This window comes from Peromyscus maniculatus, chromosome X, assembly GCF_049852395.1.
Source record: "Peromyscus maniculatus bairdii isolate BWxNUB_F1_BW_parent chromosome X, HU_Pman_BW_mat_3.1, whole genome shotgun sequence".
Taxonomy (NCBI): domain Eukaryota; kingdom Metazoa; phylum Chordata; class Mammalia; order Rodentia; family Cricetidae; genus Peromyscus; species Peromyscus maniculatus.
In genome coordinates, this window is record NC_134875.1 from 48786353 (window position 1) to 48813322 (window position 26970).

The window sequence follows — 26970 nt, forward strand, 5'->3', positions numbered from 1 at the left end:
AACCTCTGAGCCATCTCTCCAGCCCGTTTTTTTAACAACACTTCATACAATGTAAATACTCTGCAAACGTGTTATCCTATAGTGTTTAGGGGATAATGACAAGAAAAAAAAGTCTCCTGTTCAAACAGATGCAATTTGAAAAGAAACAAACAAATCTTGCAGTGTGCAGTTGGTTGAATCTGGGGAGGTAGAACCTCACATAGAGGGCAGAATGTATTGCTTTCAGTCAAACCTGATGAGAAAAAAAGGATTCTATAGGGTGGCCAGAGAAAGTACCGGGAGACCGCTCTTACGGAAAAAGCCACTCTTAAGCAGCCAAATGAGGAAAGGAAAGTGGCTCAGATTCCAAAAGATGGAGAACAGTCATGCGTGAACAAACACAACACAACCAGCAGTGCTCCAGCTGCTTGCTGAGCATGCCTAAAGTACGAGCGCCTAGAAACGTGAAGATAAGGGGCTTTCAGAAGCAGAAAGCTACCAGGCTGGAATTCCCAACGTCTGTGAGATTAGAGGGCATAAGACCGCCATGCCCAAAGTTGCTGTGGATTGGGTCAAGTAGAAACCCTGCCAATTCTAGCTCTACATCTCAGATGCATGGTTTCTGCTGAGGCAGCCTTTCTAGCAGCAGGCTACAGCAGCAGCACTTAGCAAGTCACATGTCAACAGAGGTGCACATAAATGAAAGAGTCACGACCCAGCTGGAGCACTGGCAAACTATCAGTCTCTCCTGTGAAACAGGCCACGAGAGCCCTGTAGAGAATCCTGCCCCTGCTCTACCCGGCCAAAAGAACTGTCAGTCCCAAACCAGCATGGAGCAATGCAGCCTGCGGTATACATCATAACCCCTTTCCTGCAGTGACTGGGCATGTCTCTGCAAAGAACATGCCAAGCTCTGTTTAGCTGGGAAGCTAGCAAACTTGCATAGACTGGTACAGCAAAGCAGGAGTGGACAAATAAGAGATAGGTAGGTAGTGCTCGTCAAGGAGCCCACAGCAGAGCCTGTGTGTACACTGAGCTGTAAAGACGGCTAAATGCATAGGTTGATGGTTTTAACTCTTAAAAGAAGACTGAAAGGATGAATAAATCCAAGACTTCATTCTACAATGCAATCAAAAATCAATAATGAGCTTGCTGAGCAAATTTAAATACAGAAGAGACAACAGAAAACACACAAGATTAAGTTCAAGAAATAAAATGTAACCACACAAGGAAAGATTCTTCAAATGATAAAGAATACTGCATACTCACCCAAACTTATGACAATAAATCTGAAGATATAGGATAAGTAGATAATTTTCTAACAAATACAAACAACCAAAATTAAAGCCAAAAGATTTAAACAGATTGGTTTCCATAGAAGAAGACACTGAAAAGGTAATTATGACTCTACCTAATGAAAAAGACACCAAGTCCGGATGTGCTTTACAAGGGAGTTACATCAGACCTTCAAAGGACACACACGTAACTTCTAAGTGTAATTCAAGTATTATGGGCCAAAGAAAAAGAAGAAACATTCTATACTATATGTTATCCATCTTATCTTTAATCTTCAAATCTAATAAAAAACACAAAATATTTCAATCTCACCTATGAATAGTGAAGACACATTCTAAATAAAATACTGATAAACAGAATTCAGCTTTGTATCAAAATAATAACATACTGTGATCAGCAGGCTTACTTCAGTAATATAATAGTAGTTCAAATCCAGAAATTCTATCAACATAATTCATTGTATTGAAAAAATAAATTAGATCTGGGGTATAGCTCAATAGCACAGAACTTGACTAATGTGTTTCAGGAAAGAAAAGAAAAACCTTGGAGTAAAATTTCAAACTCATGCAGATGCTATTAAAATACAGTAACCAATCCTGTAAGTAAATGTGGATACACAAGAAATGAAAAGTTGAAACCAAATAAATAAACAAATGCCAATAGCAAATGTAAAAACACAGAAAACAGGTTGATTTTAAAATCTTTAGGCAGAGTAGGCCATCAACATGATTTCTATTTAGCTATCTGAGTTTCTACAAAATGCAACAAAAATGTAATTATTGAAAAGATAGAAGAAAAAATGAAATTTACCAGAAATAATAGGAGAATCTGCTAAACATAAGATAAATATTCATAAAAGTCAATACTCATTTTCCTTCAGAGCAAATAGTACTTAGCAATGGAGATGAGGAAGGCATTTGAGCCCCAACAGGAGAAAAGTTATTAATTCTTGAGAAATGCATCAAAAAGAGCATAGAATAGATAAGAAGAAAAGAATAGATCTAATTAACACAAAATCAGATGTGAACATGCAAAGAAATACAATTTCTTAGCTAAAAAGAACCTAATTAAAAAGTGAAGGCCAATGTAATGTAATTCTAATTAGAATCCCAGTAGAACTGGGAGTACTGAGTAAAAGGAAACTTGACAATGTATAAATAGGAAAAGTTGACAAGACGGTGCTAAAGGAATTTTCAACTAATGTCATCAAGTCAATATGGTCTTGGTACACAAGCCAACGGAACAGAACAGAGAATCAATAACTTGAGCCTAGTACATAAAACATTTAATAGCTGACAATGACGGATGTTCAGTTTACAGGAAAAAGCTGTGAGTATGTACTATACTGTTCGAGTGCAACTGGTTATTCATCTTTGGTAAAGCAACTTTAAATAGAATTGGAAATGAGGAAGCTCCATAAGAATAATATTTGTATAGAAAAGAAAAACATTGTGTGAGGCATTCACATACACACACCAACAAAAATTGAAAGCAACAATATACAAGGTTAGTATACAGTAATGGTTATCTCAGCATTGTGGAAATGCCAAGATAAATTATATATTTATGAAGTATTTTGCAGCCTTCTGAATAAGACTTATACTGGTAGACTTTGATAGATTTCCATGAGATGTTGTTGAGCGAAAAAGCAACATGTATTAAAGAATAAACACAATTAACACAACCTTCTAAAGCCACATGTGCTGGTCCACGCACATGGAGAAGGTATGTACTGGTTTAGTACATGGAGGGACAGTGTGAGTTAGGGGCAAGCAAAAAGAAATTACAAAGGACCACTATAAAATATCCAGTAATCATATGAGTATAAAACATAAGTAAACTAAATTAAATTGAGAAAATAAATAGTAAAAATATGAGTAAACAATGTGATTTTTGCTTATCAAAAAAAAAAAAGGCAATAACCGAAATTATCTCTTGGGGGAGGATGGAGGTGGTGCTTATTTTCTGATGAGGATTGCTGCTTTCATCCCTAATGAAACAAAAATCAATGACTATTGCTTTAAAAACATTACACTGACTAATTGAGCTCATTTTGAAAAGGCAAGGGAGGGAAGTGAGGTTAAATAGCCATCTTCTGTGGGAGCCGTCCACATAAAATATATCAAGTCAGGATCCATTACCCCTCACCGGGAAGAAAGTTACTCACCTTGGGCAAGAGACTAAGTGGCCATTCTAAGGAGCTGTTTGCAGCGGCAAATGGGGGAGCTTTCCCCCGCCTAACACTCTAATGACCTAAGTAAATCTGAAAGCCATTTACTCTCCTCTCCACTCGCCAAGCATCTGCTAGGCCTATTACTTCCGGTTCCCTCCCTCTGGCCATTTCACACTGCAGGAATAGCTCCAACATGGGGGCGGGGGTAGAGAGAGGAAATTAATTCAGCCCATTTACCTTCACACTAGCCACTCTAATAAAAGGTCTGATGAGGGAGATGATCACAACTCATGGCGAAAATGAGGGTTCTGGGACTCTTGCTAATTTAATTTAAGTAAACTTGCCTTCAGAGAAACATGTTGGCTTGCTTTATTGAATTGGATGTTTGCTGATATTTGAAAGAAGTCAGGATTTCTAAGGCTAAGGATGTGGCTCAGGGGTAGAACACTGCAGCAGGTATAAGACCCTGAGTTCAATGTCCAGAATCCCTGTCACTTCATTTTGCACCTGAAGGAAAAATGGCCATTAAGACACAGGAACAATGGCTTCAATGGCACATCACCGGTGAAGGGGTAGTTTGGGGTGGGGGGGCTGTGGAATAAAGCCAGGTAGTCCCCAGCAGCTCTCAAGAGTAACCTCAGTAGGACAACAAGCTGCCAAGCCACCCTGCCTTGGATGTGTAACCACAAAGATTGGTTCACTTGGATTTGCCAAGGCTCAACAACAGCTACAACCTATATACAACATGTACATGACAGTTCAGTGGACCTCGACAGATGTTTAATCCTTGTGAAAGGCCAGAGGACCAAGCAGTGCAGTCCAGGGGGGTGGAGACCACATTGTCCTCTATCACCAAATGGAAAGAATAGCCTGAAAAGGAAGGGCCATGGGGTAAAACACAATTTTCTCTTACTTGAAGATGACGATAGCTCCCGGACATGGAGGGCAGGCCAGGAGGAAGATCTGCAATTGAAGAATTAAGAATGGTTAGTGAGCAAAACACTGAGCACGGTGACTTGGTTTTACTTTAATAATAACATTTAAAAAAACCCAAAAGTTTAACCCCCAAAAAATGTAATATAAAAAATTAGAAAAGTAAAATTTGTATGTTTTGTGTGTTAGTTAAAATTTTTATAGTTACATGGCATATAGTTTACCAAAGCACATTTGTAGTGTGTGTGTGTGTGTGTGTGTGTGTGTGTGTGTGTGTGTGTGTGTGTGTGTAAGGGAGAGAGAGTTCATTTTTTCACTGCTTTAACTTCAATATGCCATAAGTAGCCAGTCTTTGAAGCTTTACCCCAGGCCAGGTAAAAATAGATTCTGCACATGGAAGATGCGCACACATGCCATCTGCTTGCCTCCCATGAGGGTAGGTGGGCTTATCAATACTCAGCTGCCAAATTTAGCACATGAAAATGCAGGACACCAAGTTAAATTGGAATTCCAGAGAAACAATGAATAATGTTTTTGAGTAAGTAGGCTGGAAGTGTTGCATGAAGCATGTTTCTATTAAAACATTGCTTTGTGTTTATCTGAAAATTGGAAGTATCTGGGGAGCCTGAATCTCCCCACAACTCTAACAAATTACCACCCCAGACTCTAAAGCCCACTGGATTGTTTGTTTCTACAAATTGACCTAGGGAATTTGTTAATGTCCTGTTATCGTGATGGGCAAAAATGCAACCCAAAAGATCTGTCATTCAGAGGACCATCAGCTCCCTGCTCTTGGGTGTGACACAGGCCTCTAAGGACCTGCAGTTGTTTGACTTTTATTTACCCACACCGTAGTCTTCAACTGTCATCAAGGACAAAACATCCTTTGCAAAATTTGCTCAATACACAAATTCCTGGGTTCTCATAAAGCATTCTGATTCTGCAAACCCGGGACCTCCCCCCACCACATCTGCATGCTGAACAAAAGTTCCAGATGGAATGAGGTCAGCCATTCCTGGTAGCCTCACATGCTCTGGGTTTACTCTCGGACTAAACTACGCAGAGGGTCAAAGACACATGGGACGGAGGATTAACTAAGACCTAAACCTTGCTTGTAGGGTTCCTTGACCCAAACTGATTTGATTGTGTGGTTTAAAAAACCCACTGATAGCTGACGGATTCCATTATGGGCTTGTTGGCTTTGCCAAGGGTGCGTGCTTTAACATTTTGTTCCGCCATTCTCTCAGAATCTACAGCGAGAATAGTCTGTACCATAGGGAAGACATCTGCTTGGCAGCTAGAATCCCTGCTAAGAGGAAAAAGGGGGATTATGGAAAAGAGAAAGTGTCTTAAGAAGAATACCAGTGGGAATCCACCACCTACAATACCCCATCAGAGAACCCCTCCAAGGAAAGAGCCATCTACCAGCACCCACCCCATGCCTTTCCCCTGTGGGTCCATTTGATTAAAGTGCAAAGTCAATGATAATTTCAGGTCCACAATTCTCTATTGGACGCCAAATCCAAAAGGCTCTAAAACAGAAAATGTATGCCTGTTCAAAGCATGACTTGAAACGGGGTACATCTCATTTTATTTATGGGGAATTTCCATGTACTTCTCACAGAACTAAGTTGTATTTCATTGTGTGGAGTAATGCATTCCCAGAACTCACTGGGATTACATGTAAAATACTCTTACCATCCATCGTGTTGCCTTTCTCAAATACCAAAGAAGCAGATTTCTGAACTACATCTAACTCTCCTGGTTTTGAATGAGGATCATATACTTGAAATTTTGATTCTGCAAATATTAGTTCCTCCCCACACTCTAGCCTAGCCCTCAGGAGCGGTCCAAGAAAGAGCTAAATGAAGCTGGTGTTCTTCACCCTAGACACAGCAGGAAGGTTACTTACATTAGGCAAAGGACCAAGTTGGAGGTTGCACATAGTTACCCAGCATCAGGCCACCCAAAGCCTACACTTTAAAGCTACAGTACAGAGAGGAAATCGGGTCCCACCCACCTTGAAAAGGTCTCCAATTCATCTGGAATACCCAGGAGAGTCATGCCAGCAGCCTTCCTGAGTTTCTGATATACCCAGGCACTTGCAACATGCCAACAGAAAGTAAAAATGCAATAGTGGAAAAAAAATGCAATAGCGGGCCTCACAATTAATGAAGTCTTACTTTTCTGTGTCTGTAGCCCAGAGGGGCAAGCACATAACTGTTCAACTGGTTCTGTACTTCCCTACAGCAGATATGTAGGAACCTACTATAAGGATTAAGCCGCCAGTTCCAACCCACTCCATTCTCCAGTTATTCGCTACCACTCACAGAGACAGCCAGCTAGTCTAGTCTTGATGAGTTTACCAACAGTTAATCTCACAGGGCCAAAACGTTCTAATTGACATTCTGGCCTTTCTCGCCTTGCCTGTCTATGACTATCACCAGGATAGAGGACTTTTCTTCAAGCAATCTTTGAGTCAAATACAGTGAATACACTAGCAAAAGACCCCACCTCAATATTCAACACATTCCATTTCTAGGTAACCTCTTGCAGCCACTCGAAAGAGTTCTGAAATTGTAAGGTCACAACTAAAATGATTCTGAGTTGATTGTGCCTTGTAAAAGCAATTTAACTTAGCAGCCCAAGGGTCCCTGGCCTTGCCTTTTTTTGCTTCCTTCACTGGGTGGCTCCACTACCTCCAACTTTTGATGGCCTGTGTTTCAGACTGGCAGAATGAAAACGAAAACATCCCTTGCGCTTTAGGGATGCTTAACAGTAGGAGAGGACATCTAGAAGTACAGAGATGAGAGATGAGAACACATGCCAGCCTATCCCAGCCCCCATGCGGTGTTCTCTATCTATAGTCCAAACTGCCCAGTGCAGCCCCTAAAGCAAAGAGCGAAAACAGGGAGCCAGCGGAACGGTGCTACAGAGGACTGCCACATCCCATCAGAGGCGGGGCCATGTTACTTAACCTCATTTCACAGATGAAGAGACTCGAGGAGAGAAGCTCTCACAAGCACTTCTCATGGAACCCCAATTCAATGTACTTGCCACCTCACACTCATCAAGCAGGCCACAAAGGCTCCTCCTCCCGCCATAGCTCTGCCCATTCTGTGCGTTCAGAGAACACACAGGGCGTTATGCCAGTACTGCCATACATTCGTGAGATCTATTTTCTATACCATGAGACACCTCAAAACACACCCAACAGGGCAGCCCATCACACGGATCCAGCAATACCCACACAAGTTCATTTTAGCTCAAACTCATCTCACCCCAGGTCTGGTGGGTACATGTGATTCACAAACCCTTATGAAACTCAAGTGTTTATGAGATTTGTCATAGAAGGCTGGTCATTCCAGGAAAAAAAAAATGTCCAGATGCTGTTGAAACCCAGTCTTAATTCCCTAGGAAAACCCCCATACAAGTCCAAGATCATCCAGCCCAGAACGGTACATTTAACTCTTTCCGGTTACCCAGTTGCTGTCTCAATTCATTTTCTAACTCTAAAGCATTATGGTTCTAGGCCCCCTCTTTGCCTCCCACCCTCTCAGCCATCATTTGTCCTACTCCCTATTCCTGTCCCCAATCATATTGGCCCCAAGTTTACCACAGACCATCCTAAATGAGCTGCTGGCTCGGTTAAGCACTGGAGGGAGGGGACATGGTTGAACTACAAGAAATGGAAATCGAGAGTAAGGGGAACAAGAGCCTGACATGGAGCCTAGCACACTCGCCTTCAGGTCCCAGTCCTCTGGCCCCAATTTTCCTGGCTCTACTTCTGATGAAGACACCCAGATATCTAGGATTCCTCAGGACAAGTGCTTATGGGTGTTACTTACCATAGGGAGGACCAAATCCCTGGGTTACACAAAGTCTATCCTAAAACTCTACTCACACCTTTGTAGCCTCATCATTTCTCTCTGGACCACTGTGACAATCTCTTCCATGTCACAACGTTACAAGAAGGATCTATCTAAAACGCCACTCTGCTGTGCTATTTTAATCCTCCCAAGGCTGGCCAATACCTAAAGAAAAGCACAGCAGATAAAAACATCTAGGCTCCAGGCTCCATCTATCATGTAAACACGCACAATGCCAACTGTACCCTGAACATACAATATGCTGGTCAATGTGCTTCTATAGCCTCATTTCTTTGTTCACTTTAAAAAAAAAAACTTTTAAAATGCATAGTATGTCTGCGTGTATGTCTTTGCACCACGTAGGTGCAGTGCTCAAGGAAGCCGGAAGTTGGCATCAGATCCCCAGGAACTGGAGTTTCAGACAAGTTGTTAACCATCATGTGGGTGCTGGGACTTGAACCTGGGTCTTCTGAAAGAGCAGGTAGGGCTCCTTACCATAGAGCTAGCCTCATCTACAGCTTAATCACTAACAGCTTCACCTGACTCAATTACATGTACATGCAATCATTTACCAAGTTCCTTTACCATTTCCTTAGTCCACAGTTATAGGAGATTTTCTGGGTTCAAGGAAACAGAAATAGTTACCCCTGCCTATCCATGGGGAATTGGTTATAAGACCCCTGCCCCCAGACCCCCACAATTGTGGATGTTCAACTCCACTATAGAAAATGCCATAACATTTACATATTACCTATTTTTGTTTTCCTATATATTTTAATGACCTCTAAATTACTTATAATGCCTAATACAATGTAAATGCTATGTACATATGTGCCAACTAGATCATTAGGGGCTAATGTTAAGAGAAAAAACTGTCTCATACATTCTAATACAAATGGAATTTTTTAAAAATAGTTTTGTCTTGCAGTTGGTTGAATTCTTAGATATGGAGCCAAAAGATATGGAAAGCCAGCTACATATGCCTTAAGGCTTTTGATTTCATAATGATAACCTGTGCTCTAAGAAAGTTATTTGAATCAATATTTCCTCCAGGCATATATGAGAACGTGTTTTCTTCTGCTGCAACCTGGTCAAATGGTAACTATCATTTTGAAAAGCTCTAAGAAACTTATGTGGGCTTTTGTTGCTGTATTTTTTTTTCTTTTTTTGGTTTTCCAAGACAGGGTTTCTCTGTGTAGCTTTGCGCCTTTCCTGGGACTCACTTGGTAGCCCAGGCTGGCCTCGAACTCACAGAGATCTGCCTGCCTCTGCCTCCCGAGAGCTGGGATTAAAGGCGTGCGCCACCACCACCCAGCGTTGCTGTATTTTTAGTCTGCATATCTCAGACAACCAGAAATGTTAAACTGCTCTCTACCATGTGTATTAACTAGCTGGATTTCTTTTGGGGGAAGTGGCCATCTTTGTATTTTTTCTATTGCGATTTGCATGCTTCTGTTTAAGTGAGTCACCAAAGCTATCTACATATTAATAACATTTAGAAGCGGGCGGGAGACAGGAGGCTCAGGAGTTCAAGGTCAGCCTTAGCTATACGCGGAAAGCACAGCACTTACTCTAGACTACCCACACCTTGACTGTAAACATGTTTCCCCGCTGGAACAACTCTACCTATAGCAGTCCCTTCATGTATAGAAGCTGTTTGACCATTATGCCATCAGGTGTACATCTTATTTCCTTTATGGCTTCTATCTCTGCTATCGTGTTTCGAAAATCTTTTACAACCCTGGGATTATAAAGTGGCTCACCTATTGCTTTCCTAATACTTTTATAGCTTTAATTCCAACTGTAAAGTCTACACCATCATGGTAGCTCCCAACTGGAATCCCAGTATGTGAGAGCACTGAGACAGGAAGATGAGTTCCATCCAGGCCAGCCTAGGTTACATAGCGAACTTGAAGCCATGGACTAGAGAGTGAAACTGGTGGGTTGAATAAAATGCTCCCCTCCCCCCAGTCTTAGACATCTCAACCTTGCTCTCAGTTTGGTGGCACTGTCTGGGGAGATCGGGGAAGTGTGACCTTGCTAGTGGAAGTATGTCACTGGGGGCAGGCTTGAAGAATAAAATAGCCTCATCCACAGCCAGTTCTCTCTCTCTGCTCCTGGCTTGTGGTTCAGGACGGAACAGTTCTTCCTGTGCATGCCACTACTTTCTGACACCATGGACTCTTTTAATCCCCATGGAACCATACACCCAAATAAACTCTTTCTTCCATAAATTATCTTGGTCCTGGTGTCTTATCACAGCAATGGAAAAGAAAATGATACGGAAACATTGTCCCACATCAATCAATTAATGGATGGATCTACAACACTAAGAAACTACCCTTGGTAGTCCTAGTCACTATTCCAGAATGGCCTCAGAGGACGAACATCCTTCCCTCCTGTGGGGATCCTACGCAAATGCAGACACAACACCCTTTCCCCAGGAAACCTTTCCCGTATACACGCCCACAGTTAAAGGCTACTTACTACGCCCCAGTCCTCAGACCAGCTCTCTCAGCTTACCTCTTTCTAAGAATTTACCATTTTTGTCAGTGTAAGAAGCTTACAAAGAAGCTCCCCTCAAGAACTTAGAGAGATGGAAATAAATATGCCCAAAGAGAAGTAAGCTGTAAAGTCACAGACTTAACGGACCAGACTGCAACCTACTTTGAGTGAGCTCTGAAAAACTATCAGACAACTACTGGGCAACTACTGGGGTGCGGAATAAGGGTGCAAAGGGATGCTTAGGTTTAGTAATGTCCATTACTCAAACAATGGCCATTCCTAGGCTCATAACCAATGATTTCTGATCCAATTGGCAAATCCACCCAGATTAAAAGGCTGGGTATTTTTTGTTTGTTTTTGACAGGATCACACAAAGCAGCCAGGTTAGCCTGTAACTCATAATCCTCCTGACTCAGCCTGCTGGATCCTAGGGTGACAGGCATGTGCAGTTTTCCAGTTCAGGCAGATGGACACACTAATTCATCTTGTGTCCTTGGAAGAGAAGAGGGTTTTGTGATCTGTAAAATGGGACTGAAAATAGAACCTATGTCTCACAGGGTTTCAGAGAGGATCAAACATGATAAAACCAGCCAAAGCATTTGGCACAATGCTAGCACAGAGCCAGCCTTAAATCCACAGCAGCTATAAACCTGATTTCTATAGAAAATCCATTCCCAGGGTGAACTACATCAGCAACAGCTTAGATTAAACTTGCAATCCACCCTACTTTGTTTTTTCTAATTTTATGCTCATATTAATAACGTTCTGACATATGACTTGGCTTCCCTTGTCCAGCGGCCTAAAGGGAGAAAATACCTAACCATTCAGACTCAAGTTTCTCATCTGTGAAATGGGGATTACAATGGAACTATCTCAGAGTAGGTGAGGGAATGAAATGTTGGGTTGCTGAGTTCAGTGGATACCATAATATAAAGAATAAAGTAAGTGTCGCCTATGGAGAGCCTCGTCCTTATTGGCTATCCTTTCCCTTATCCTTGTACTGTAAATTCCACCGAAGCACATGGCAAGTTTGATTTCCTCCACAAAGCCTTCTCCAATAACTCCAGACACCCTCACACCCCTCTTTTCTAAAAGCCTGTTATTGGATTTCATTTAAATGGCTCTTTATCATCACACACAGTTGCACATAGTGGCATAGCGAATTGAAAGCTAGAATCTGGTTATCAATGCTTCCTTTCAGACGTATCTCGAATTGCCAATGATGGGCCACTGAACAAGCCCACTGGAGCTTAAGCAAAGAAGGCCCTCGCCAATGTGGCCTCCCAGGGATGCCTCGCCAGTTTTTTCTATGGAACCTCCATTTCTGCATTTCTAAATGGAAAAAAATGGCACTTAGACCTGATGTCACAGCTTCAACTGTTATATCCATGTAGGCACCAAATTCTCTCTGGAGGTTTCCATGTGGATGGTATACAGGCACCTTCAACGTAGCATGCTTAAATCTGAACTTGTCTTCTTTCCCTGTCTTAAAAAATGGGAGAGAAGGGCCTATCCTTCCATAAGGTAGGCTTCCCATGAAGAAGGGTAGAAGAAAGGAGAGAAACATAACAATTGCCAATAGCAGCCATAACCGCTTCAGGCAAGAAGCACTAAAAGACAGCAGTTAATAAGGAAAGTGCCACCATTTCTAAAGGAATCATTTACAGTGGAGAATCCTGACAGAAGCCACCCAAAGTAGGAAATCACGCCTAGCATCACATTAATAAGACATGTCACCACGTACCTCTTGGTATGTGAGAGTGACGAATATGCCTTTTTTTTTTTTGTGATAACCTGACTCAAATTACATAATCCCAGTTGAAACCTGAAGAACTTCTCCACACAAACTGGCCAGCACACTTTAAAACTGCCAGGGTCACAAAAGACACTGGAAGACTAAAATACCAGGACAAGGCAAGGTAATGTGAGGCTCTGGACTGGATCCTGGAGAAGAAAAGGACACTCGTGGAAACACCGTTGGGACCTAAACAGAGTGTCTAGCTTAGCTAATAATACTGTACCAACACTAACAGTGGTGACATTGTACTATAATTACACAAGATACTAACACTTGGAGGAGCTGGGCGGCAGGTGTATGGGGCGGCTATCAGATATAAGATATCTCCCTTTCTAGAAGTCACAATCATCCCAAGAAACAAAATTAAGAACTTTGAGTGGTGGTACACTTGGGAGGCAGAAGCAGGTGGATCTCTGGGAATTCAAGGCCAGCCTGGTCTACAGAGTGAGTTCCAGGACAGCCAGGACTACATAAAAGACAGACCCTGTCTGAAGGAAAAGGAAAAGGAGGCAGAGGAGGAGGAGGAGGAGGGAAGAAGGAAGGAGAAAGAAGAGGGAGGAGGCGGAAGAGAAGGAAGACAAAGAAGCGGAGGAGAAAATTTAAAGGGCCTGTGAGCGGATCACAATCAGCTGATCTTCAAACTTCAGAGCGATTTGGATGCCTCCTATCTGTCTGAACTGAATCCTCACATGCAGCCAGTCCCCACAGCTCGGCATCTTGCCACTTGAACCATTTTACTGTGTCTGGAGTCCATCCTTACTCTTTTCCTCGTTTCGTCCATATTGCTCACTCAACCTGCACTTTTCCTTGTTAAACTCCGGGTCTCCAACACCTCTCCCTCTTTACCCTAGTTCACAGTACTGTCAGATTCCTACTCTTAAAACAGTGTCTGATCGCCAGGCAGTCGTGGCACACGCCTTTAATCCCAGCACTCTGGAGGCAGAGGCAGGTGGATCTCTGTGAGTTCAAGGCCAGCCTGGTCTACAGAGGGAGATCGAGGACAGGCACCAAAAACTACATGGAGAAACCCTGTCTCCAAAAAAACAAACAACAACAACAAAAAAAAAGTGTCTGATTACTATACTCCTTAAGAATTTCTGATGATAGATTTACTGCAGTCCTTATCACAATTAGTGACAGGCTAATTCTCAAATTTACAGGATAGTAACAGCCAAAAAAAACCTTTAAAATAATAGCACGCAAGACTCAATACTACCTGGCCTCAAAACTCCACCCACGGCAACAAGAACCAAAGCAGTGTGGTACCAACATCAATAATAGGCATACAGATGATGGGACAGAATTTAGTCTACCCTCTCAACTGATCTCAAAGGGAGAAAGCATACTCACTGTAGCAATGATACGGGGCCACCTAGGTATCCACATGCAAAAGAATGTCTTATCATACAAATATAAACAACGGTTTACTCAAAATCAAAGATCCAACTGTGATAGTCAAACTTACAAAGTGTGTGAAAGACATCGGAATAAATCTTGATGACTTGGGTTTGACAATGAACTCAAAGATATGACATCAAAACACAGGCATCAGGAGGAGGGTCCTGAGTCCTAACTCCTGGCTGAGGAGCTGGCTGCAGTTTTTCCTCAGGATATGGCCACTGGTAGGTTGTCCATGTTCTACTGGACAGCTCCACACCTAAGCGCCTATGGGCAGCTCTAACTGGACCAAGTGAGTCATTTTTTTTTTTTTTTTTTTTTTTTTTTTATTTTTTATTTTTCGAGACAGGGTTTCTCTGTGTAGCTTTGCGCCTTTCCTGGGACTCACTTGGTAGCCCAGGCTGGCCTCGAACTCACAGAGATCCGCCTGGCTCTGCCTCCCGAGTGCTGGGATTAAAGGCGTGCGCCACCACCGCCCGGCTGAGTCATTTTTTTAAAGTCAGGCTTGGTTGTGCTTTCCTTTAATCCCAGCATTCAGAAGACAGAAGACAGAGGTAAATGGATATCTCTGAATTTGAGGTGAGCCTAGTCTACATAGTGAGTTCTAGGTCAGCCAGAGCTATGTAGACCTTGTTGAAGAAAAAAAAAAAAACAAAAACAAACACACACACACACACACACACAAAAAAAACATTAAATGGGGAAAGAGAAATTGGGGGATCTGGAAGTTGTAGGGGTGAGTGGGAAAGTGGTTATGATCAAATACATTGAATACACATAGGAAATTTTCTTTTTCAAGATTTTATTTTATTTTTTTAAAGATTTATTTATTTATTTATTATGTATACAGGGTTCTGCCTGCATGTGTCCCTCCCTGCAGGCCAGAAGATGGCAACAGATCTCATTATAGGTGGTTGTGAGCCACCATGTGGGTGCTGGGAATTGAACTCAGGACCTCTGGAAGAGCAGTCAGTGCTCTTAACCTCTGAGCCATCGCTCCAGCCCAAGATTTTATTTTCAATTATTTGGCAGGGAGAGGTAATGTGCATATAAGTATGGGTACCTGCAATGGCCAGGGGCATCAAATCCCCTAGAGACAGAATTACAGGCAGTTATGCATGGCTTGAACTCAGGTCTTCTGCAAGAAAAGTATGTATTCTTAATCACTCAGCCATTTCTTCAGCCCCTAATTCTTAAAAAAATAAACATGTGTATGAGTGTGCACCATGTGTGTGCCTATTGGCCACAGAAGCCAAAAGAGAGCATCATATTTCCTGGAACTAGAGCTATGGATGGTCATGAGTGGCTATGTGGATGTTAGGAACTAAACTGAGGTCCTCTAGAAGAGTAGCCAATGTTCTTCTGAGCCATCTCTCCAACCCAACATGGATGCAAGTTTTCAAAGAAAAAATTAAAAATACTATACTAAAAATATGAGACAACAGAAGACATAAAGTAGAATTTTTAAAGATTAAAATAGTTTGTGCTTCAAAGGATAGTGAGAAAGCAAATAGACAGTTATGATGCTGCAAGCCATGCATCTAACAATGACCTAGTATCTGGGCCTTTAAAGCTCCTGCTGCTTATTCTAACAATCTGAGTTCAACCCCTGGAACACAAACGGTTGAAGGAGAGAACTGACTCCAGCAAGTTGTCCTCTGACTTTCACACATGTGTGTACATGTGTCCACATGCAAACACACATAAATAAGTATAATGAGTTTTAAAGACAAATAACCCAATTTCAAAAGTAGACTAAGAGCTCAGCATAGTGGCCTAGTGTCTATAATCCTAGTGCCACAGAAACCGAGACAGGATTGTAAGTTTGAGGTCAATAAGGGATGAGAGTTAAGACTGTATCATAAAATAAAAAGTAGAAAGAAAATAAAAAAGAGAAAATAAGCTAAATATTTGAATAGACATTTCTCCAAAGAAAATGTACAAAGGGTCCATATATACATGAAAAGATGTTCACCATCACTAGACATCGGGGAAATGCAAGTCGAATTCACAAGGAAGTACGAACACCCACACAGCAGCATAAATACAATAAGAGACTATTAGCACCGGGAAGATGACCCAATGCACAGAGCCTCTTCCAAGTGTAAGGAGCTGTGTTCAGGTGCCTGGACCCTACATTCACCTGGCTGCAGGAGTACGCATGTGTAATCCCAGCTCACCTACAGCAAGATGGGAAATGGGGACAGGAGAATCCACAGAAGATGGCAGGCCAGCTAGACCAGCCTATGCTCCAAGGAACAAGAATTTCTACCCCAAACAAGGTGGAAAGCAAGGATTAACACCCAAGGCTGTCTACTGACCTCCAAACAAATAGTCACACCTGTATTCACATGCATATACACTTATTTGCGTAAATAAGCAGACATACACATGCACACTACACACATGCACATATATTATATAAATTTTATAGATTTTTTAATGGCAATTATTAGTATTCAAGAGAATATGGAGAAATCAAGGCCCTCATACACTGTTAGTAGGGATATAATATAGTGTGGCCATTTTAGAAAACAGTTTGACAGTTCCAAGAGGTTAAACATAGTTATCATATGACCCCGCAATTCTACTTCTTTCTTAATTTTATTCTATTATTTTATGTGTATGAGTGTTTTGCCTACATGCATATCTGTGTACCACGTGTATGTGTGGTGACCAAGGAGACCAGGAGATGGCATCAGATCCCCTGCAACTGTAGTTACAAATGGTTGTGAGCCTCTAAGTGAGTGCTGGAAATTGAACCTGGGTCCCCTGGAAGAGCATCCAGTGGCCTTAAACTTGCAACCACTTCTCCAGCCCCAAATCCTACTCCTATCACCAAGAGAAATGAGAACATATGCAGATCCGAAAACTAATACATAGAGGTGAAAATATTATTCATAAAAGCTGAACGGGAGGATTAATTACGATGTTCATCAATGAATAAAAAGATACACAAAATGTGCACATCCATACCAGACAATATTACATTGACTTAAAAGGAATGAAGTGCCAACGAATATGCTACAACATGAATGAACCTCAATAATGTCACACCAGGGGCTGGAGGTGAGGCTCAGTGAAAGAGCCCTTCGCCTAGCATGCAGGAAACGAAGTTTGCTCCTCAGCACTGCAAAATTAAAAATGTAATTACAGACACACACACACACACACACACACAGTGAAAAAGGCCACACCCAAAAAGACATGTTAATAACTTTATTTATTTGAAATTTCGAAAACAGGCGAATCTAGAGATTAAAAAGTACTCCAAGGGCTTTGCAGGTGGTGCAGGAAGGAATTTCTTTGGGAAGTCAATGAAAATGTTCTAAACCTTACCATGGTGGTGGTCACATCCTCACATGAATGTATTAAAAACCATTCAGTTGCGTACTTTAAAATTTAGCTATTCATTCATTTATTTCTATTTGAGACAAGGTGTCACTATTGTAGCCCAGGCAGGCGGCGAGCTCTCAATTCTCCTGCCTCAGCCTCCCGAATGCTGAGACTGCAGATATAAACCACCACCGCGAGTTCTCAAAGATACACTTGCAATGAGAGAATTATAGAGTGTGTGAATATATCTCAATAAAGCTGCTTTTAAAACCCACAAACTTTGAATGGCTGCTCATTAGTTGGTGAATAAAGGCAAAGGCTTCCATTTAGCAATCATACCCGCTTCATCACTAGACCCTCCACAAGTTATTGCTCCCCACTCCTTTCACATACATCTTTACAAAGCCAGATAAATCAGTCACCATTGCCCAAATACCTCCATAGGCTCCCACCTCCATATTTCCCTCCACTACCCCTCCCCCCCAGGGGGGATTCTCTCCTCCTTACTTATCTTTGTAAGTTTCCACCCAGCTTCTCTCACAAGGCTGTGCTAAAGCTCTCCTATGCCAGCCCTTCCCTGCACTTCTACAGTAGGCTCTTAGAGCATTATTTACTGAATAAATAAAGGTAAATATACCTCCCATGTAATGATTGCCTCTGCCACAGAATAATGGCCCTCCCACCCCACCAGAACGCTACATCTTTTATGTTTCTGGATACAGCAGCAGCTTTCTGCTTCAGACCCCTGGCAAACACTCCCAAGTTGTACCGCCCTCTACTTCTCCCCCAAAGCACGCCCTTGATGCAGACAGCACTAAGCCATGAATTCACCACGCCAGGAACGTCGAGTTTAGCTGCGCAGGCTGTGCCCGGCACAACCCTAGTGGCGCCATTCAACTATAGTCTATGTGAATGGCACCCGCTCCTAGGGTTGTGCAGCGCATAGCTGTTCGCGGAGGCCCTCCGTGGAGACACACCTGGAATTTGGGAATAAAGTCAAAAAGAACATTTGACGGAAAAAAAAAATGACAATAACAATATCATTTCTAAAGCTTGTGACGATTAGCTGGACCCTGGTACAAACCTGTGACCCCAGCACTCGGGAGGCTGAGCAAGAGGATCAGGAGCACCAGACCAGCCTGGGCTATACATGGAGATCCGCCGGCTTGGACAACACAGTGAAACCCTGTTTCAAAAAAAAAACAAAAACAAAAGACATGGCAAAGAAACTCCAGAAGAACATATGGGTAGTACACAGTTTTTACATGTCATCAGAAAACAGAACTGTCCAAAATTATTATTGATGCAGCCACAGCAATGGAGAAAGCAAAACACATTCAGGTCATACAACAAAGGTGTGACTGACAAACAAAAAGGGACAACTGTCTATAGCCTATCTGACACTCAATAAAGGGACTTTCCCATGGGGCCCTTGAAGTGATTTGAAATTATGAAACAAGCCACTCTGAAATTAGGCTTCAGGAATGGCTGATCCAGTGTTACCATCTCCGTGCAGATCTTTCTCATCCTCAACCCATCTGTGGGCCACAGGGTTCCCAACAGGCCTGAGTAAGGTGATAAAAATGGGACTCTGAACCCACAAACCTATTCCCAGAGTTAGGACTTATCTCAAGTCCACCAAAGCACAGAGACCCTCAAGCTCAGCTCAAAGAACCAACTTGAGCCCTAACCTTATTCCTCTGTATTCCACACCATAATGTGAGATTCTTGAACTGGAGAGCCACAAGGGCTGGAGATAATTGGTCCTGATGACAGACAGGCTGGTGGACATCAAAGCATGTTGGACATTGTCCCCACTCCAGATGACTTTAGACCCCCACTTTCATATCTTCTCCACCTTGCATAGTTCATTCCACTTCCTCATGGAATGTTTTTTTTTTTTTGCATACCCACCCAAATTTCTCCTTCTTTCCAAATCCATTGGTTCTTATTGGTACTGTCCAGAAGAGCAGTCCCAAGCTTATCACAGGGAACACCTTCCAAGACCCCAGTGAAGACCTAAAACTGGATGTACCACCAAACTCTAGAGAGATGTTTTTCCCCTATATCTAGAAGCTTATGACATTTGAATTCAAAACTGAGACACTGTAACAAATCAAAAGCAACAATGAAATATAATAATTACCATAATACAATGAATATCCACAAATGGGATCTGGTGCATGCGGAATACTGTTACATTCAATCTGGGATGGCTACAAAATGACTATCTTACAGACAGCATACACCATGTGCAGACACTGGACAAAGGAATTATTTGTGTCCTGGGCAGGACAGAACAGAAAGCATCTCACCCCTCAGAGTGGTACACAACTTAAAATGTATGAATTATTCATTCCTGGAGTTTTTCATTTAGTATTTTTGGATCACGATTTACTGGAGGTGACTTAAACTCCTGAAGGAGAAACTGCATGTGAAGAAAAGCAACTGAAATTTGTTTGCTGATGTCAGGTTGTTGTTAGTAACAAAAGCAGCAGCAAATATTCATTATGAAGCATTCTGCATGTGCCTGACATAAGAGCTGAAATGTTACACATGCTGTTTCATATATTCCCCATAGCAATCCTGTTATGTGACATCTGCCCTCTCCCCCATGCCATCCCCCAGTAGACATATAGGGAAATTGAGCTATAGTAGAGTAACTTTCTTAAGGTCACACTACTAAAGAGTCAAGGGGCCAGATATTTTGCTATGCATATAGCTCAGTTGGCAAGATAAACACATAAACCAGGTACAGTGTCGCTGGCCTGAAATTTGTAACCTCAGAATTTGGGAAGTGGAGGTATTAGTAGGCATAAAAGTAGAGGCAATCCATTTTAATTCTTCTGCAAGGGTGCTCTTTCCATTGGTCATAGGAAGCTTGAGGGCTGTTGCTGATTATGTGGAATGCAAGCAATCTGACACTGCTTAGGGAAAGGGGCCTTAGGGGAAAGGTTAGCCAGCTAGGGCCTCTACTCCAGCTCTTCCAAATGGCTGGCCGCCTTTGCCTTCTCCCTCCTAGGCCACTGCAGTTGTCAGATCCCGATGATGGAAACCAGATGGACCAGCGAGTTTCACCACCTTTTAACATTGCTTCAGTGTCTATGGGGAAGTTCCTTCCTGCCGTGATTGTCTCCTTGAATTATGACCTTAACTTAGCGCACTCAGAAGTACGTATATTGAAGTGTGCGTATGTAGGAATGTACCCTCCCCAAAGTGCCTCCCCAATAGGAATTCCTCACACTTTCTTTGATGGAGGAGAGCATGGCATCTTTGGAAGCTGTACTTTCCTATTAGCAGTAAATAAAAATGCTCCTCTCCCATTGATGCGCCCGCCAGCTGTGATTTTTGGCTTTGCACTGTAAGTTTGTGAAGCTATTGTGTTCACTTATGGAGAGTAAAGTTCAAGGTCTCAAGTCCCCAGAGCCACCTAATTACAAACGTCGTGAATACAGCCATTTGTACATCCTGTCTTCACCACAAGGTGATTTGTGGCATTCCCTGGAGTGCCTAACCAGTGTGGGGCAAGAAGAGGCACTCTAGGCCATCGTTGCCAGAGCACAGCCAGGGATGCAATCTGAAAGAGACTGGAGTGTAGAGAGACTTCCTCATCTGACCCACTTAAGAAGTATCGTGCTGACATCTGGACCTCAATCCCAGAAAAATATTGAGAACAAGATGGCCTGGTTACCTTGGAACTTCAAGAGAGTTCTGAAGAAACCAAGGCTAAACCAACCTGTAGGAGGGATGGCCAGTGTCCAGTCCCCCTGCAGGAAGGTGATCGACTAAGTCAGGGTCACAGGCACACAAACCAGCATGTTTTCTGAGTTCTGCCAACAAGGATCTAGCTATGACTATGAGCAACATTGGTGAACGGTCTAGTTTTGTTTTGGTTTTTTAGCATGAGCTATTGAGTGGGAAAATGCATAGACAAAGAAAAGAGGTTTTCCCACATCCTTGGGCCTTTTTCACTTCTTTTTCCATTATTTATTTTTTCTTCCTTTTCCTTTACTTTTCTTTTTGAGACAAGGTCTCATGTATTCCAGAATAGCCTCAAACTCCATTTATAGCCAAGGATGATCTTGAATTTTTGAATTGTTAATCCTCTTGCCCCCATCTCCCAACTGCTGGGGTTACAGATGTGTGCCACCACACCTAGTTTATAAGGTGCTAGAATTGTAACCCAGGTTTTGTGCATTCTAGGCAAGCATTCTACCAAGTAAGCCACATTCCCAAACCTGAGGCCCAATTGTTTCTATCTTTTAAGGGCTGGAGAGATGGCTCAATGGTTAATTAAAAGCACTTCGCTGGGCGGTGGTGGTACACACCTTTAATCCCAGCACTCGGGAGGCAGAGACAGGCAGATCTCTGTGAGTTCAAGGCCAGCCTGAGCTACCAAGTGAGCTCCAGGAAAGGCGCAAAACTACACAGAGAAACCCTGTCTCGGGGAAAAAAAAAAAAAAAAAGCACTTCACTGCTCTTGCAGAGGTCCCAGGTTCAGTTCCCAGCACCAGCATCAAGTGAGTCACAACTGCCTGTAACTCCAGTTTCAGGGGATCTAGCACCATCTTCTGGACTCCACAAGCACCTACACTCATGTGCACACAAGCCACACACAAACACATACACATAATTCAACACAAAGTACAATCATTTTTACAAGAATTTCTATCACATGTGGTGTGCCTAAGGAACAAGGCAGGGGACGAGCAGAGAGTCACAGCCTAGTACCTGTAAGCAGTGTGTGTTCTAGGCCTAAGCATAGCTCCTGTCTACAGGAAGCCTGCAGACGGCTCTGCAAAGGAGTATACCCACTCTGGAGTACATAACACAATCAACAATGACAAAGCTGGTTGGTTTGTAATTAACCTACCTCCCAGTCACTCATTCCCAGCCAGAATAAATGGTGGGAGGGAGTATATACCTTCGCTTCTGTGGCTTTGGTGCCAACATTCCATCCAGACCTCTGCATCAAAGAACTAGGGGAGGACATGGGCAAGAGGCTCACTCCAGACAGCATTTGTGCAGAGCGGCACAGCAGCCACAACCTCAATGCTGAGGGGGACAGAAGGACAGGGGTGTTCTTGGAGCTTGCTGGACAGCCAGTCTAACCAATCCATGGACTTGAGGTTCAGTGAGTTCTTGCCACCACACAAATGCATGCACGCTCAGCTCCATGCACACAAACATGCACACACATGCGCGTGCACGTAAGCAGAGACAACGGGGGGGGGGGGGGGGGGGGGGGGCACAAATCAGGGATGAAAAAGAACCCGGTCAATTACTACTGCAGAATAAAGCATGAAAATGATTCTTCCACAACACACATCACCATCTCTAACTTCTAAGTAGCTGCGTTTTTGTTAAACAACCCTAGTCTCTTGGAGAGCAGGTTGTGTGTGGTTCTCACATACATCCAGAGTATCTGTGTCATACAAAAGGCATCAGATATTTGCTGAATGATCAATGGAACAGACACTGTCTGTATACACGATGGTATATACTAGATGGATAGACTTGATTGCCTAATCAAAAAGCATTTTAAAACGTTGGTGGCATTTTATTTTTCCAATGCTTCTGGTATCTGTCAAGATTCTCAAGGAACCAGTCATTCCTGGGGAACTGAACTAGCAAGTTAACAGTCGGGCATTACATGGAGTCATGCATTCTAGTCTCTTTCCTTTAAACTGTTTGCATCTTTAAACTATCACCAGCCAAAGAGAAATACATCAGGCAACATGGAGCTGCTCCATTTAGAGCTCAAACCAAGTTGGGGGTGTCTGCCCATTTTTATATCTCAGCAACTGGGAACCTGAATCAGGAAGAGGACCACGAGTTCCAAGTCAACCTAGACTACATGGAAAGCCTACCTAAAAATAAACAAAGGGAAAAAAACATGGCATTGAGGGCATGAAAAGGGAGTTAACTGGAAGGTGAGACAGGTTCAAAAGCCTAGAAAGTTCTGGGCAAACCATCCCAAGCAGTAGTAGGTAGGACAGCTATTCCTCCATAGACGACTTCCTTTTAGCAACTGGGAAGACCTCTTTGAATAGTGACACTGTCAGGGCCTGAATGCCATGGCTGCTGGGTACCTGGATATTAAGGGAGGGAAGTTGCCTCTCTGGGGATGCACCTGTTTGGGCATCAGCTCACACCACACCTCTTCAACTTGCCAAGCTTTCGGGGTCTTGTCTGCCTGGCTGGTAACCTCAATGCTAAGTGAGTAGTCAGGCATGGTAGCTCACAACTGCACTCCCATCACTCAGGAGGTTAGGGCAGAAAATCCATAGCTCGGGGGCCAAGCTGGGCTACTGTGAGCGCCTGTCTCAGAAACTAAAGTGACTTGTATTTCTCCTACCTGACTCAAATTGCCTGGAACCCAGCTGCTAGGCTTGGCCATGGAACTCAGTCCTTTGAAATCCTCACAGTACATGAGAATTACCTCAGGGGCTTATCTAAAAATAGCCATTCCTGAATTTACACCTCCACGTCCTTCCTTATCACTGGGGCCTGGACATCAGTATTTCCAAGTGTCCCCAGTGCCTTCGGTTCTATATTCACTGCCCCAGGCAGTCTTGGAGAGAGGAGGTGGGCATGAAGGCCCACAGTTAGATGAGGAGCTATTGATAGTTGCTGGAAGACGGAGAGCCAGCTTGTTTTAAGGCAGATCAAGCACACTCCAGTGGAAGGCCAAACATACAGAAGTACATATATGAACAGCACAAACTGTATTTACTATATTAAAAAAGAGAGAGAGAGAACACGAAGTTGGATAATAATGAAGTGAGCTACAAGAGGAGGTGATCAAAACACAATGTACGAAAGTTCTCAAAGAACTTACAAAAATTAAAAAAAAAAACTTTAGTTAAAATAAACTTCTTTAAGCAAGATATTCCCCTCAATGGCAGGTCTGCAATCAAGACAATAAGCTAGGAGCACAAAGATAGATCTTCCACGATGTGCAACCAATGGAACAAAGGAGTTCTGTGAAAGAAAGCGCTCCAGGGTGAGCAAAGCAAGGTCCGTTCCACAGCGTTGTATCTCCACAGATGCCCTAAGGGCTGAAAGCAACTGCAATTAGCTCGTTAAAACCTTAAAACCCTGTTTGCGTCTTCCTCAAACTTACTCTAAAAAAAAAGAACCTGGACGTTAGCTTTTACAGAGGTTGTTAACCATCCGTTTACCCCTCACTCTTCCCCTGTGTACCTGACCCAATTGTGAAGCGGGACGACAATGAAACCTGAACTCCACATGTGCTTGGTCTTTAAAAAGGGTTCGTCCTCCGCCTGTGCTCTGCCCCTGAAGCCCGGGTTTTGTTCCTAACCAGAGAAACACTGGGGTGGATAAAAGAGCAGGGGGTGGGGGGCTGCAAATTGAAAGCTGGGGAGATGGCCTTTTCTTCTTTTCTTTCCTTTTTTTCCAAGCAGTGACTATTCTAGAAAGCAGACATCAAAAGGAAAATCCCAGCAGCAAGGGGCTGAAATTGGACAAAATTATGAGGCATAAATGAAAAAGAAAAAAAAAAAGGCAGAAAAGAAAGGGGGAAAAGAGCCTTTTTGTATCAGAAGGGGCCCTTCTGAAAACTACCTCAAATTACGGCGCTTTCCACATCTGCCTCACAACAGGTAGCTTCACGTTGTACAGAACACTGGACCTCATTTTGCCGTGTTAGGAAGAGAAAGCGAGACGGATGCAAATGGACCACAGTTTGGTGGTTTGGCAGCCACCAGAGAGAAGGAAATACGTGACTCTAAGAGAAGCTCCTTTAGAATTGCTCTGTTCCCTGGACTCAGACAGACAGATGAGTTTCTTCAGGGTGCCATTAGGAAGGAGCTTAGAAGCCAGTCTGGTAGAGCAAACTGCAGCTGGTCTGCTGGTGCACACAAATGCGTCCCACTCCCTCACCATAGCTGGAGCCGTGGGTGGCACTCTCCTTTATTATGAGGTCGGACAACCAGCTGTGAAGGAATTTGTGAGGCCAGAGAGAAGGATGCGGATTCTCACAAGCCTTTCTTTAACTGGCTTTGGGACTTACAAATCATTTTCTTTACATCGCTGCCAACTAGTTTCTTCATTACAGGGAGAAAAGGCAGTGTGGTGTGAAATTCCTGGTGTGGATCCCACTGTGAACCAGGTAGAGAAGTGAACTATGCCCTTCTCCCAGGCAGCCGCAAATCAGCCACAGGAAGCCAACTCTCAATCCCAAATAGACGCCCACAACAACACGGCCCTCTCTTTTTCTTCCAGAGGCCACTGATATTTCCCCTCTTCAAATGGTCTTCCTCCTAAAAGCCTGTGAACTCTCCAAAGGTTATCCATTAGGCTTTGTGCTGTCTACTAAACAATTCTATTCTGCAGACTGAAGACCCACCACAAGAAAAAAAGCAGCATTTGGCAGCAGGCATCCAGACACAGGTTGAGTACACCTCATCTAAAAATGTGACCACAAATGGTTCAGAGAGCCATTTTTTTTCCAGATTTGGGAATGATTGCAGAGACTTAGTGGATAAGCACCCCTAATTCTAAACTTGGAAATCAGACATTTTCAATCGCTGTCCATCATCACTCCTTAGTAAGGAAGTAAGCCAGTGCCCTCAGAGAAAGAAAGACGGCAGACAGTTATGGAGCACACTCAGATAGTAGCTCTTGGCTGCCCTGAACCCGAAACCCAGAGATCTGCCTCTCTCTGCCTCCAGAGTGTTGGGATTAAAGATGTGCACCACACACACAGCTGATAACTTTTTTCTTCATGTATACTGTCTTCCTCACTCAAAATTACTTGAATTGTACATATTCAGGAGGTGGAGTATGGTAACTCAATACATGTATGCAACATGCAATGATGAAACCAGGACAATAGCATTTTCATCTCCTTAAACATATTTCTTTGTGTTGGTAAACCTTCGAAATCTTCTCTTCCAAATCTTTAGAAAAGGAATTGAAAACATAGAATGTAACACTGATTTGCCTTTCATCCCTTTTAAAAACTGTACTAATTTATTAGTGGGTGTGTGTGTGTGTGTGTGTGTGTGTGTGTGTGTGTGTGTGTGTGTGTGTGTGTGAGCATGGTAGGTACATGTGCCACAGAGCAGTTGGTTCTCTCTTTCCAACTTTATGTTGCTTCCGGGGATTGAACTCGGGTCACCAGGCTTGCATACTGCACGGCAAGCGCCTTCACTCCCTGAACCATCTCTCCAGCCCATCTGTCATCCTTGTCTGACAGCCAAGCTAATTTTCTATCATTCCAATTTTAGAACATGTGCTGCCAGGTGAACACTAACTCTCAAATGTCTCGAGCATCCTCTCAGCACTCAGAAAGCTTCACATCTCAGTTTTTCATAGTACAGATAGTCAAAATGTATTACCTATGTCTGAATAGTTGAGGCAAATGACCTGAAGTATCTTCTTAGCTCTGTAAGACCTACATGAAAGCACTGCTATTATTCAGATAAGTAAACAAAATTTATCAAATCATGTTTATTAAATGCAAAATGAGTAAAATAAATTCCAAATGGTGGTGTCAACATACTAGTGATGTCAGCAAAGCACACAATCAGGAACTACCCACTAAGCATGCTGTAAGGTTCTATACTCTCTACAGATGTGACCTCCTAGAACAATGCAAAAGCACCTGCTGTGTGTAGACTGTAAGGAATGCCTTGGTTGAGCTAATCTCTTTTCGC

The 26970-nt window shown here is 42.9% G+C and overlaps 1 protein-coding gene across 8 annotated transcripts in view; it reads right to left on the reverse strand.

Moving 5' to 3' along the window:
• Positions 1-26970, reverse strand: part of Tmem164 (transmembrane protein 164) — a 166325-nt gene that overhangs the window by 91852 nt on the left and 47503 nt on the right. For 7 of the 8 annotated variants that reach the window (XM_015992039.3, XM_015992079.3, XM_006970294.4 and 4 more), the window contains one exon: positions 4362-4411. The exons of the other annotated variant lie outside the window; for it this stretch is intronic. In XM_015992039.3, the coding sequence (XP_015847525.1) occupies positions 4362-4411 (50 nt within the window). The remainder of the gene's footprint in view (positions 1-4361; positions 4412-26970) is intronic. 8 annotated transcript variants of the gene reach the window in all.